We start from the raw sequence: 14,644 nt of genomic DNA, 5'->3' as shown, positions 1-14,644 counted from the left end.
CCCCCGTGCTGCTGGGTGCACCCTGGTGCAGGGTACTGGGTGCAGTGTGAGAGTGGGTGTTTCCCCCACCTCCCCAGTCTCGGGCTTGGCGGGTGGGGGCGGGGGGGTGTCGGAGGGAGATACCGGAGGAGGGGGAGGAAGGCAGCGGAGCTACGGTGCCCAGCCCGCTGCGTGCCAGGGCCGAGGGCGAGCCTTCCTCCTACTCTTCCTCCTTCTTCTCTTCCCACCCCCCTGACACCCCCTTTCTTCTCTTCCAGGTGTGAGGCCCCTGGTGCCCCACCTCCACCGCAGGACGAGGCAGTCCCCGCAGCTCCCCGCAACCTCCTTGCTGGGGGCACCCCCGACGTTGGGGTTTTCCTTATTTTGGGCTTTTTTTAAATAATTTTTTTTGGCCAACACCTCTTCCCCCCTCCCCCCACCAATCCTCCTTTTTCCTTTCCTCCCTCCTGCCTCGCCGTCAGGGAATCCAGCACTGCACAGAAGCCAGAAGAACCCAACCCCAGGCTAAAAGCTGCGTCCAAACCAAAACCCACCCTTTTAATCATAGCGAAGGAGATTTTTTTAGGGGGGGGTTCTTCCTTTTTATTTTTTTTTTCCTCTTTAAATTTTTATTATTAGCATTTTTTAATCCCGCCCCGAATCGCAGGGGAGGAAGCAGAGTTGGGTCAGGGAGGCTTCCCTGGTTATTTATTTTCTACCCCCACCTCCCTCCACCCCAACCCTGCAGAGGTGTCTTCTCCTTGGGGGGCCACCGGCTCACCATGATGTTTCGAGACCAGGTTGGCGTGTTGGCCGGTTGGTTCAAGGGCTGGAACGAGTGTGAGCAGACTGTTGCGCTGCTCTCCCTGCTCAAACGCGTCAGCCGGACCCAGGCTCGCTTCCTCCAGCTCTGCCTGGAGCACTCCTTGGCAGACTGCACCGAGCTCCATATCCTCGAAGGGGAAGCCAACAACCCTGGTGAGTGGTGGCTTTTTGCTGCAAACCTTTTCGAACGACGCTCCAACGAGGGTAAAATATTAAAAAAACCTACCTTAAACCACCCCGAACCGTCCACAAAACCCCCAGGATCAGGGAGCTGGAGCACCTCAGCTCCTCTACACTAACATCTTCTCGCCTCACATTTTATTTTTCAAACGATGGTGGCTTATTTCAGTTAGATTTTCCACAGCAAACTACTCCAGTCTATGGCGTGGTGTAACTACGGTAGCGTGAATGATTGGTGGGGTGGGTTTTTTTTTCTCTCCTCCCCCCCCCCCGCCCCCCCTTCCTTCTTCCATGCAGTTTCCTGTGCAATAAGTAAGTCAGGTCACGTAGAGTCTGGATTTTCTCGGCTTCTTTTGGGCAACGTGGCTTGCTTTGCTTTCTGCAACGTGCAGAAGCCCGGCGCTACCTTAGACAAACTGTTATTTTCTAAAGGGTTGGGCGGCCGAGTTATCCTTTTTTTTTTTATTATTAGTATTATTTTTTTAATCTATAAATGTGGCAATTCCTATTTCATCATTCAGATCCTGTTTGGACACATTTTTTTCTTTCTTTTTTTTTTCCCCCCTTTCCCCTGCGGCTGTGAATACCCCCTTGTGTTTTCGCTGGAGCTCTGAGGAAAATGGGAGCAGGCTGGTTTATGTTACTTGAACATACCGTGGCCGCAGAAAAGTGTGTGTGTGTGGGGGGGGTGGTGGTGGTGGGTTTTGTTGTGGGGTTTTTTTATTCCTTCCTTTTAAATTTGAGGGTGGGGGTGGTGTTTGTTATTTCTGCACTATTCCGAGTTGCTCAACTCCGTAGTAAGTCGATGATAGAGTTGGAGCAGGGTGAAAATGGCACAAGTGAGGTGGTGAGTTTCGCCGCCGCCGCGGGGGAACGTGTTTTGTTTATGGGTGTGTTGTTATGAACACGTATGTTCCTCAAGCATGTGTGTGCAGACTTATACGGGGGTTCCAGCTGTCTTTCAGCAGTGCTTCTGAGATAGGAGTATGGGTAGGGAGGGTCAAATCTGCCTTTTAAGTTGCATAGTTCTGGTTCCTAACACGCTTCCCCCCTCAAAAAAAACCAACCCAAAACAACAAAGAAAAGGCAAAAAAGGGCAAAGTAAAAACTTGCCCCATGGCAGAGAATCTCTTTTGTTTAAAATCTTGGGGAGGGAGGCCCTGGGAGCTGTTGCTTTTTGGGTTGTGCATGTTGAAATGGGGAGCAACCAGATGAATCTCATGATAGGAGGAAATTTTGTGGGGAGGTGGTAGCTGGGTCCCATACAGAACCCCCTAGATCCCATACAGAGTCCTCAAATCCCAACCAGAGCCCCCAGTGTTGGTGGGATGGGAGGAATGCTGGGTCCTTCTCCAGCTGTTCTCCATTAGAGCACCGAGCCGGCAGGATTTGGCAGCTGCCTGTGCTGCCATTTGATGACAAGGTCCAGCTCTATGCCGCCTTCCACCCAGGACGGATTTAAGTCCTTCTGCAGGAAACCAAGCCCGGAGCTGCTCCGGCACGAAGGGATCAAGATCGGGTCTGGCTCCAGGGGCGAGCAAGGCTGGAATTGGCCGTTCCCTTATATAGCTCTCAGGAATGAGAGGGAGGAATGCTGTCGAGTGCGTCTGGGCGCAATGCTGCTGGTTTTATAAACAGCTGAAGGGCTGAACCTCATCCATTTGGGTGGGGAGGCCCCGGGGGGGGGGACACACACACAACGGGGAGGGAGCATGCTCTCAAAACTCAGCTGCTCCAGGATAGATGTTCAGCCTCCTATGCTGGCCTTAGCACAGCCATTCCTGCTGCACATTGCTGCCAACAATATATTTTTAGCTTTTAGTTGTTTATCAGCTTTGTAGGTTTTTGTTCAGGTTGTGGGTAGGGTGGTAGCCATGCCCCCTGTGTTGGTCAGGGGATTGGGGGGGGGTGTGTGTGTGATGTACCTCCTGACCACAGGAAAAAAAGTGAATTATGGAGGAGAAAAAGAGTTTTGAGGTCTTCCCAAATAAAAAGTAATTTGTGGTGGCATTTGCTTGCTGTAAGCCAAGGTGGAAACCAGGGGTTGGACCCTTCCCATCTCTACTCATGCAGGCAATCCCTGCTTGCCCCTGTAATCCCATTGACCTTGCTTGGCATGAGGATTTCTCCTGCAAGTGAAACTTGGCATCCAGCCTTCTACCCGTCCCTTGGTTTGTTTGTGGAGCTGCCTGTGCTTTCCCTGACATTCCTTCCAAAAACAAGCTGTTCCTCCAGGGCGTTTGTACCTCTGATAGCACAACCTGGATGTGCTGAGCTCTTTTTCTTGCCAGCACTCCTCCATACAGCTTTCCCATGGGATGGACATGTTACAGAATCATAGAATCAGTTAGATTGGAAAAGACCTTTAATATTGTTAAGTCTAACCAATAGAACAGGACATGTGATTTTCCAAGCCGTGCGATTTTGTGGTGGAGGAAGGAAGGGTAGCAGATGTTTTTGACCAAGAACTGTTGGGAAATAGCTTTTAGGCTCCAGTGTTAACACTGTTGTCTTCATTAAACCACCTGTAATTTTGGAATTGTTCCTGTTCGTGCCTGTTTCCCAGTCTGCGACTTGCTTGGCAATGGAATCACATCAAGTTCTCCTGTAAAGCAGTGTCATCATCTAACCTTGCATTATTCTTTACTGTTTGAATCTTGGTGTTTGCTTAACTAATTTGGGCTTGATTCCCTCCCACACTGGGGGCTGAGATGGGTCCTGGTATGCTTCCTGGTGTTTGCTGACCTGGAAATAGTGGCTTTCTGCTTGTAGGTGCCCCATTAGCATCCACCTTGATGTTTGGGACATGGCAAGGGGAGTGTACAAGGGACTGTGGGGTAATGGGGGTGCATATCTTAAATGAGATGTAGGAACTGTCTGTAAGATGTGGTGTGGTTACCTTCAATGAAGCGTGGGTGAAATCCACTGTCTGGCAAGGGATGTCACCATGGGTTTAAACAGTACTGGTCTGAGTGTAATGTGCTGGTCGAACGTGCCAGAGCAAGTGTCTGAATTGACCTAAGTGGTGGATCGTCATGAGAGGCGAGTAGCATGGTCAGGACCTGTTGCTTGCCCCAGCCCTGTTAGGAAGGTGGGAAAACTGGAATGTTGCCCCTAGTTCATTGTTGTTAGAAGGCGGTGGCAGCCTTGCTGTATTCCTTGGTGGCTGAACACCGTCTTTGGCATCTAACCAGCAACTGAGATGATCAGGGGCTCCAAAGGAAGACCAGAGCTGAAGCCCTCCTAAGCTGGTGTAGCCTGCAGGTGTGTGGACCAGATATGGAGGAATACTTCTCTCAAGAAAAATGTCCAGGTTGTTTCTTGCCTGGTAGATTCCAAATGAGGTGTCTGCTGTTTGGCAGGTGATATGGGAAAACCTTGAGGAAGAAAAATAACTCTTTTCAAATAGTTAATGGTCATGGAGAAGCACATATGTTTATTTTGAAGGAGTTCTATCTTGTTTTTTTCTGAATGTAAAGGTATTTTTGATAATGACAACCAAGCCATCCTTGTCAGAACTGCATATCTGACATGTCTCTGCTGTATATGACCGTCAAAAAGCTCTGAGGAGCCTCCTGCTTCTGTAGTTCTCTGGATAACTGATCAAGCATGGAGCAGGCAGATATAACCGCATGGGCCTCCTACACTGGTGTCTTGGAGCAGATCAGAGATGTAGTGCCTGCATGTGTTGTGGGATTCAATCTGTACTGTGTTCAGTGGTGTTCCTTGATGATAAAGGTAAATGAGAAGTGAGAAGCAAACACAGAAGGAAATCTTCATTAGTTTCTTCATTAGGAGAAGCATACGGCTTGTGTGTGGGTGTCCTTCGTGGTAAGCTATGGAGCTTTAATGGTTTAACTGGTGAAGGATGCAAGTTGCTGCTAATTCACTTTGAATTAGCCATTTGGCTTGACCTGTCATGTGTGGAGAAGACTATGGAAACCATACTCTCCATGCACAGAAATAGAAGTTTCAGGTATTGCACAGTGCTATTTAAAAGCCTGCTATAGCTTGCTTCCTTCCTTCCTTTCAGCCTGGCCTGCAGTCCCAGCTGCTCAGAGCTGTCAGGACACGGCGACCTCCTCCAGGCTGTTGGTAAAGGTCAGGCAGGAGCATAATGTCTGCTGTGGTGGGAACAGGACCTGTGCTCCTGCTGTGCACACCACCTGTGGCTGAGACACTGAGAGGTGTTGGGTATGGCCACTCCATGGGGTACAGACCCATAGAATGTAGTCTGTAGGCTTTTGTCATTGAGCATGGCATGTGCTGCTGTTCTCACCTGCTTGGACTTCTGCTCTCTGATGGCCAGAGGTGTGAGTGACAGGACAAGAGATAATGAGCGAAAGCTAGCACATAGGAAGTTCCATATGACATGAGGAACTTTATATTGAGAGTGGATCACTGGAGCAGGCTGCCCAGAGAGGTGGTGGAGTCTCCTCTGGAGAGATTCCAAACCCACCTGGACATTGTGATCCTAGACAACCCGCAGTGGGTGACCCTGCTTTAACAGGCGGGTTGGACTAGACCTCAGGAGGTCTTTTCCAACCTCTGTGATGCTGTGCTGAGTGTTTTTCTTGGATTAATTAGTCCCCCATCCCATCCCACCAGCCCCAGGTTCAGAGCTGCCATGCCTTCCCTGCTCCTGCAGTCTCCGCTGGTTGACAGAGATGCCCAAAAGCTCCTCTGCACCCTCCAGGCATCCTCATCTGCACTGATGAAATGACAGCTTTAAGCTCTTAGTCTTGAAGGACAACAAGCTTTCAGTGCCCTGTGCACAGGACATTGACCGTTTTGCACGTTAAGGCCAAAATCTTTATTTCATTTTGGCAGGCTGTCAAGTATCACAATGAGAGCATCAAAATGACCCAGATTTCTTGTCCTGGGGAGAACTGGCTGGAGAGGAAGAGTCAAGGGTTGTGGAGAGCCATAATGTCTTTATTTAGACCAAATGATGCAGCTAGGAAAAATGGCCAAGCATGAAGGTGCACCAGCTCAAGGGAGGGCTTGTGTGGTTGTGGGTTGTTGGCTTATTTTTGGGGGTGGGGGTGTGTGAGATTTTTATTATTATTTATTTATTTTTATTTATTTTTTCTCCTCTTCTCCCTGACTGTACCATCAGGGCTATTAAAAAGTATTACATGTTCCTCCAGGCTTTGCCTCCAACTTCCTTAGGTCTTTGTGGTTCCAGCTGTATGCCGGGTGCTGCCCACTTTGGCTGCAGACCGTCTCCCAGCTGATCTGGAAGTTCCGACCTCTTTGCGTGCATGTTTTGCATTTCACACCTAGTGACCCTCACTGGTGGAATGTGTCCAGAGAAGGGTAACAAAGTTGGTGAAGGGTCTAGAGAACAAGTCTTAGTAGGGGTGGCTGAGGGAACTGGGGTGGTTTAGTCTGGAGAAGAGGGCACTGATGGGAGACCTTACTGCTTTCTACAGCTCTCTGAAAGGAGGTTGAGTTAGGTGAGGGTTGATCTCTTCTCCTTACTAACAGGTGATAGAATGAGAGGAAAAGGCCTGGAATTGTGCCAGGGGAGGTTTAGGTTGGGTATTAGGAAGAATTTCTTCCATGACAGAGTGGTCAGGCATTGGAACAGGCTGCCCAGGGAGGTAGTGGAGTCACGGTCCCTGGAGGTGTTCAAGGAACGTGTGGGCATGGCATTCTGGGACATGTTATAATGGCCATGGTGGTCTTAGATTTATGGTTGGACTCAAAGGTCTTGGAGGCCTTTTCCAAATAAAACAATCCTATGATTCGAAATCATCCCAGTGCCCAGTTTGGGGATGGTTCCCAGTTGTTCTTTATTTTTCTTGGCTTACCATTGTGTTGCAGTGCTGAGAACTGTTGAGTTGGAAGAGACCTTTGAGATCATCGTGTCTAACCAGTCACCTAGAGTTCACAGTCCCACAACTATTGCTAAAGCACTGCTACTAAGCCACGCCACTCAGCACCACATCCATGTGCCTTTTAAATACCTCCAGGGATGGCAACTCCACCACCTCCCTGGGTGGCCTGTTCCAGTGCTGGATATCCCTCTCAGTGAACAAATTTTTCCTTGTCCAACCTGAACCTCCCCTGACACAACTTGAGGCCCTTGTGGAGGGCACTGTAGGGGCCAAGCAGGTGTCCAGGGAGACGAACAGGGTGAGGAGCTAAACCCTGTATTTGGTGGGAGTGATGGGAAGTTCTAAGTGAAACACTGGGCATTGGCATCACATGGTCTCTGCCTGGAGAGGGGTATGAGCAGCCCTGCCATCTCCACTCATTAAAAATCATGAGCTTGGGACAAGTCTGCTGAGCTTTTGGACAGTAGCTTCTTTGAATCTGCATGTTTGAGCTGCTGCCACGCATTTTGCCCAGGTTTTGTTTGCAAACTTGAGGGTTAGAAGCTGCCTGTGCTGAGGTTTTTTGGAGAATAGCATTGGGAATGGTATAAAGATACAGAGCAGTGTTAGTCAGGGCCTTTGGGCAAGGCTACACACCCAGTATTCTCTTGCAGTTCAAAAGTATTTTTATTTCTGAAGATGCTTCTCAGAGTAGCTGTGGGAAGCTCTGCAGACCAGTGGTTGGCTCACACCAGCTCTGGCTGGAGGCACGGCTTGAAGACACCCCCTTGCTCTTGTGCTGTTGCTGGGACCTGGAGGAGATGCCTTTGGGCTTGTCCTTAACTTTTCTGTATTTTTTTCCTATTTGCTTAAAAGTGCCTTTGCTTGAGGTTCTTGGCATGTGGCCCTTGCGATTGGAGAAGGAAGGAGAAGCTCCTTGTAGCTTGCTCCCTTTGTCAGTGTGAATGATGAGGTCTCCTCCACAGGACAGAGCTAGTGAGGGCCAGGTCATTTGGCTGGCTGGTGTGTCTCTTCTAGGGCTTGCTGGGGAAACTTATTTTAGGTAGCAATGCTTGAAGCAAGTGGGGAAACTATGAGACCAGCCTGGGTAGCTGCCTGGAGCATTGTGTGGTGCAAGCAGTTCTGCCCATGGGTGGGCTGCTGTCTTCCAAAGAGACTTTGTAATGTCCTTTCAAGCATTTCTTGTGCCAGACATCAGGATTCCTTTCTCCAGGGACTGCTGTTGGGAAGCATCCTGCTGTTGAAGTGCATGCAGAAGATGCAGATAAGCATTTTGTGCATCATCGCCGATCTAAGCTGGAGATCTGTGCCAGGACCAGCTTGTTGTCCCTTGGTTTCTGTTCAAATGCCACCCTTCTGTGCAGACTTCATATCTTTGAGCTTGGAAAAGTGGCTGAGATTAAGTTTGACCTTACAGCAGTAGGTGCAGGGAGGCTGCATACATTGAGGGCAGGAACTGCATGGGGCATCACTGATGGCGTATGGCCGGCTTCAACCCGTCAAGGTACGGATTGATGGGAGAGGTCAAGGAGAGCTTTAGATCAGCAGTTGAATAAGAACCAACTGTGGAGCCATCAATTAAAATAATCTAATTTACAAATACACTTATCTTCAAATGAGATTAAATGGATGGATGGGGAAAGTGCTCTGCTTGTAGCTCAGGCTGTTGCTAGTGGATGATCATCTGTGCAGTTGCGTCCTATAACATATTAGACTTCGGCTCCCACTCAAAGCTATGTGCTCATCTCACCATCTCGTTTTACACATTTGCATTTGGGCCAGTTGCTTTGAAAGTGCTTGCAGCTCTGCTCAGCCAGAGTTTCTTTGAAGCAGTTGGTGAAGGTTTCTGTGGACCTGGTGGATCATGGTGCAAATTTCTGTCTTCCCACAATTTTTGAAGCCTTTTTTTCTCTATCATTTTCCATGAGCAAAACACCTTAATTTAATCTCTGGCCAATGAAAGCAATATTTTTTTTTTTTTACCAAGCTGGAAGCTGTTTGCCATTGGTTTGTGTAACTGAAATAGTAATTAGTGTGAACACTTGCTTTATTTTAAGATGCATTCGTCAGTGCTTTAGCTCTCCAGCTTCGTGCTTGTGTCTAATGTTACCACAGAGAACTGTTTGGAGAAAGGGCACCCCTTGCACAACTACTGCACCCAAACCCTGGGGGGCAGAGCTGATAGCTCCTAAGGGTTGGATTTTTGCCAGAGTGTGGTGAAGCTGGTGTGCTAAAGTGGCTGTTGGGCTGGGTTTTAGGGTTCCCACCCGATTACATCAGTTTTCTCCCCACTTGCATGGTGCTGAGTGTAGAAGCCCATAGCAAAGCACAAGTCATCGTCTTTGAAACCCTTTCTATCTGCAGAAACCCAGGAGTGAGGCTTGGCACCAAGGGTTGCAGCTGGAATGAACCTTTACATGAATCTAAATGGCCTCAAGTTGTGACAGAGGAGGTTTAGGCAGACATTAGGAAAAACTGCTCTACCTAAAAGGTTGTCAAGGCCTGGAACATGCTGCCCAGAGAAGTGGTGGAGCCCCTATGCCTGGAGGACTTTAAAACCTGTGTGAATGTGGTGCTGAGGGATGTGGTTTAGTGCTGCGTTAACAGTTGGACTTGTTGATCTTAAAGGTCTCCTCCAACCAAAATGACTCAATGAAGCATGTGTGCTCTCACACATACTTCTGAGTTGTGGTCGTGCCCTTTGTGTTTTCTTTCTATTTCCACTGAATAAACTAGAGCTTTACTTTCTTTCTTGATCATGCAAGAGCTACTAAGGCATCCAGAAGATGCTATAAGAGGCTGTGGGCTCTGATGCAGTAGATCCATGGGCTTGAATGCTCGCTGCTTTTCTCTGAAGCACTGACTTGTTTATCTTTGCAGTCCTAAGAAGGAGACCCAGTGATTTGCAGAGGCCACTGTTGAGCATGAGTTTGGCTATGGCAAACAGCCAAGCTGGTGGCTTTCCATCTTGGCCCTAGTAATGACAAATAAAGTTGAGGTTGGAGTGAGCAGATCCGTTCCCGACTTTCCGCTTCCTCTTCCGTAGCAGATGCCTGAAGTGGAGGGGCGGGATCTCATCAAAACAAGGTTGGGATTGTTTCTGTGCTGGAGAACATGATGCTGGCTTTGGTTTGGAGGGGGTTTTAAGGGCCGAGGGAGTTGTTTCTCTTATAAGGGGATTGTGAGCTGGGTTTCCTCTCCTGGAGCTTGGGATGATACCCACGGTGTGATAATTATGCTATTCTTCTGTGCAGTCTTCTCTGATTCCAGTGATGAATAGAAAATGAGCCTGGTTGGAACAGGGGGGGGAGCAGCTCTGAAGGCAAGAAACCCAGTCATGCTTTATACCTGGCTGCATGAGGCAAATGCATGGGCTTTTACTAGGCTTTCCATGGAGGGGGCAAACACATCTGTCTAAGGCAAGAGGAGATGTAAGCAAAGGATTGTCAGCATGGCCTCACCAGGTGGTAAAACACTGTCCCAGATTGCCTGGAGAATTGGTAGATGCCCCATCCCTGGAACCATTCCAAGTTAGGTTGGACTGGGCTCTGAGCAACCTGCTCTAGTTGAAGATGTCCCTGCTTGCTGCAAGGAGATCGTACTAGACGGCCTTCAAAGTTCTCTTCCAACTCAAATCAGTCTGTGATTGTATGCCTGGTCCACAGCTTGCAGTTTGATTTGTGTATTTGCATGTCCATGGCGTGGTCATAGCAAAGATTTTTGGTGAAGGTATCTGAACTGTAGCCTGCTTTTTCTGATGGGGCTCTATCTGAAAATGTGGTATGGCACCTCATCTAAGGCTTCCTGGAGTTGGGGCTCATCCCTGGTGTGACCAAAGGCTCCACTCACTGGTGAAGTCTGTAGAGTTCTGATCTCTGAGTTGAAGCTAGGTGATAACCATGCATTTTGCTACTGCTGAGTGTGGCTACTGTCCTTTGTGGATTCTTCAGGACATTTGCAGTGTTTTAGCTGTAGCACAAACCCTTTTTGTATTACAGGAAAATAATCCTTGGGGCAGAAAAAGACCTTCCTCCTATGCTTGCTACCATGCTTCAACAGACTCACAGTTGTGTTGAGAGTATGGGACTTTCTGTTAGGGAAAATCGGGGATGAATGGTGCTAATGGCTCTGTTGCAACAAGAGCTGAGCCAGCTTCTGCTGCAGGACATCGTATGGCTGGAATGGGGCCAGAGAAGCACCATGAAGATGATCAGAGGCTGGAGCACCTCCTCTGTGGGCAGCAAGATGAGAGAGTTGGGGCTGTTCAGCCTGGACAAGTGAAGGCTTCAGGGAATACCTGAACAGGCCTGCAAGAAAGGAGGGACCTTTTACAAGAGCTTGTAGTAATAGGATGAGAGAGAATGGATTGAAGCTTGAGGAGGGCAGATTTAGACTGGATATTAGAAAGAAATTCTTTAGAGTGAGGGTGGTGAGACATTGGAGCAGGATGCCCAGGGGTTGTGGATGCGTGCTTTGTGGAGGTGTTCAAGGCCAGGTTGGATGAGGCCATAAGCAGCCTGTGGAAGGTGTCCTTTCCCATAGCAAGGGGGCTGGAACTAGATAATTTTTTTAAAGTCCTTTCCAACCCAAACCATTTTATGAATCTATGAAGTCTTCCCTGACATTGACAAGAGCTGGATGTGGCCCAGCAGGCTAAGCTATAATGCCTGAAGATATTTTACTTAAAGTAACACTAATATTGTGAGTGTCATCGGCAGGATCCAGCAGCTCTGTTCCACTCTTGGCTCTCAAGCAAAGCAGCCCTGGAGTAGAAGCACAGGGCACTTTAAAAAGCATTTCTTCTGTTACTGATCCTCACAAGTAATTGGTTCCAGATTGCTCTTTTCTTCTTTCTTTTTTTTTTTTTTTTCCCTTTCTTTTGGACAAAACTCATTTCAGACAAACCACAAACCTGCCTGAATTTTAACCAGTTAGTTCTCCTGCTCCTTGTCCACACTGCTGCCTGGCTGGGGTATGGACAATGTGTGCCGTGTTTGGAGTTTTATTGTTGTTACAAGAAGAAATTGGGTGGATAAATCAAGATTTGACCAGGTTTAACCTGAAACATTTAAAAACTCACTTTCCATGCCACTGCATTATTTTTTTCTCCCCCTCCTTGTTTTCTGTTTGGGGTGTCGTGTGTGTGGTTTGGGGTTTTTTTGGGTTGGTTTGTTTGCTTGATTGTTTGGGTTTGGTTTTGGTCTCCCCCCAAGATAAAACCCTCAACCCACAGATGCGTTCTTCTTGTCCTTGGGTTTCTGTTATTGTCCTCTTCTCTGTGTCTCTGGTCTGCAATGGGAAGTGAAAAAGGAAGAAAATCAGGAGAGAAATGTGGAGGAAAAAGCTCACAACTTCTGTTGTGGAGAAACTTGGCTGATGTGATGTTTACCAGCAGAACACTGTGTTTCTGCAGCAGCTGTGGTCTACATTCAGGTATTTCCCTGGCTTTCAGAGTTCTCCTGTTGGGATATTCCTCTTGTTTCTCACTCAGGAAAAATAAATGTGGTTTTTCTACCTTTTTCTCCCTCTGTTCGCCCGTGTGCTCAAATTGCCCCTGGGGTCAGCTTGGTTCTGAGTAGGGTTTTCTTTAAATCTTACAGTTCCAGGGAAGTGGATTATTAAAAAAAAATAATACAGAGTCACCAGGCTGTTTCCTTCCAGATAATGTGGAGGTAGATGAAATGCTGAGTTAGAACTACCTGAGTGACCTTTTAAGATAAGAAATGTTATTGACTGGTGGTGTTATGTTAAACTGATAAGAATTCTTTTGAAAAGGGGAGGGGGAAAAACCCAACCAACCCTTCGGTAACCATAACAATGTACTTGACAAAGGTGCATAGCTCCTGCCTGACGCTGGTGCTGGGGCCTCTGGGATGGCCCCATGGGGATCTCATCCAGCAGCCCCTTGTGGGAATCTGGGCCACCTCCTTGGAACTTCAGGTTGGTCCTGCTAGGGGTGTTTGAGATTACTTGGCTACTCCTGTTGCTGTCAAGCCCCTGAATTTTCATTACCTCTAGGGAATTTTATCTGGAGAGTTGTGCTGAGGCACAGTCCTGTGCTTGGTGAGTCTAGTGCTGTGGGTTTGGGTGTGGTGGGATGGATGGGTGGATGCTGGGGGAGAAGATGCTAGGAGCAGGAAGGACACTTTTAGGAACCAAATGAGGATAGTTTTGGTGGTCCTTGCTTTTAAGAAATGAGGAACCAGTCAAGGCAGGCTCTTCCTTACCATGCCTTACAAGTCACAGTACAATCTTTGAAGCCTCATTGGGAGCTTCAAAGCTCCAGCAGAGGTGCTGTTGCCTGTTTTGGGTTATTCTATCAGACTTAGGAGTCTGAAGAGAATGCACTTGACTGCCTTCCTTCACCCAGCTGAGCCCTGCTTTGTACATTTGCATGTGGTGCCCCTGGGGACACTGTCAATTTAAATCAGAATTCACACTTCTGCCACGGTCTTGGTTACCTTCTGTTATCAGGGGTTGTCACTGAGGCAATTAGAGCTAAAGAAGACCAACTGTGAGGAATGGATTTTTCTTGCCACCTGCTCTTCTTCCTTCTCCACCCGTCTGCACTTCTATTGCCTGTGTTCCTTTGTATTGCCTGCATGTTGTGGGTTCCCCTGATTGGTGGGAAGCGTGGAGAGCTCATGGCTCTCAGGTGGGGGTGAGCTGAAAGTTGAACAAACAAGAAGCGTCAGTTTGGAAAACATAGAGATCCAGGAGGTCTAAAAGGAGAAGGGATAGGTCTGATGAACCAAAAAATACTTTAATGCTTTAGAATTAGGTCTAGGGGGATAAGAAGATACAATCCATTTGAATACATACCAGCAGAGGACACAAAGGTGTGCACCTCGGTGTGTCTGCTCAGGAAATCAATTACTTACACCTTGGTTAAAAGAGTCATTGCAACAGCATGAATTCTTTTAATGATAGCTCTTAGCACTGTGTAAAGGTGTCTTCTGAGACTGCACAGGCTAACCTTTCATCACGTTATTCTGAAGCAGTCAGTTGGATGCTGAATGCTTTTTGTACTGATGTCAAATCTCGGTCAGCCAGAGAGCCTTTATAAATAAAGGTGTCTGCTTGGATTCAGGCATATGTGGATAATAGCTGCTGTAATTCAGCTGTCCAGCTCTGCTACCCAGCTTTTATAAATGACCAATCAGAGATTCCACTGAGGATGAGTGTTTAAAGGGATGGAGCTGCTAAAAGTGGTCTCCGGACTGAAAAGGATAGCAAGTCTCTATCCCCAGGACAGGTGGTTGGCATTGCCCTCCTTCTGTGCTTTTCCCAGGTTTGTATTTCACACAAAGCAAATACTGCATTAATAAAACTGGTGTGGTTAGATTGAAGGGCTCTGCATTAATTTTTTTTGCAAGCTGCACTCAAATATTTTAAGTTGTCATCTTTTATTTGCCCCCTTCTCTTTGGGAATGGGTAAACACTCGGAGATCTCTCTGGACAAGCCACAGCAGCTGGAGGATACTGGTTTCTCTATGGAGTGAAGGAATTTCATCAGAGGAGCTATTGTTCCACTGTGTTCTCAGCATTTTGGCAACTGTTCTTCAGATTAACCCTACAGAAAGAGGAGGGTGCTCTTTGCTGGCTCTGAAATAATTCCAAAAATGCGGGCAGATGCTTTTGCATTGTTAGAAGTCGATCCTGGTTGGTAGTGGTGTGGGATTAAGGAACGAAGAAGCCCAAGTTCTTTAAATCCCTGTTAAAGCCAAACTGGATGTTAGCATTGATGTTCAGCTGGTTTCTGGTTTTAAAATAGAAATACTATCCCCTACCCAGAACAATTGGTAGTCTTGGTGTGT

The 14,644-nt window shown here is 47.7% G+C and overlaps 1 protein-coding gene across 6 annotated transcripts in view; it reads left to right on the top strand.

The window, feature by feature from the left end:
- The window catches only part of SAMD4A (sterile alpha motif domain containing 4A), a 119,205-nt gene that overhangs the window by 480 nt on the left and 104,081 nt on the right, over nt 1–14,644 (top strand). For all 6 annotated transcript variants that reach the window (XR_010988651.1, XR_010988650.1, XR_010988649.1 and 3 more), the window contains exon 2: nt 258–957. Coding sequence is in view for 3 of the 6 variants with exons in the window: in XM_068149056.1 (XP_068005157.1) it covers nt 762–957 (196 nt within the window). In the remaining 3 variants the exon portion in view is untranslated. The remainder of the gene's footprint in view (nt 1–257; nt 958–14,644) is intronic.

This window comes from Melanerpes formicivorus, unplaced genomic scaffold, assembly GCF_026170545.1.
Source record: "Melanerpes formicivorus ecotype bairdi unplaced genomic scaffold, bMelFor1.0.p_v2 SCAF_17, whole genome shotgun sequence".
Taxonomy (NCBI): Eukaryota; Metazoa; Chordata; class Aves; order Piciformes; family Picidae; genus Melanerpes; species Melanerpes formicivorus.
This window is presented reverse-complemented; position numbering and strand designations above follow the sequence as displayed.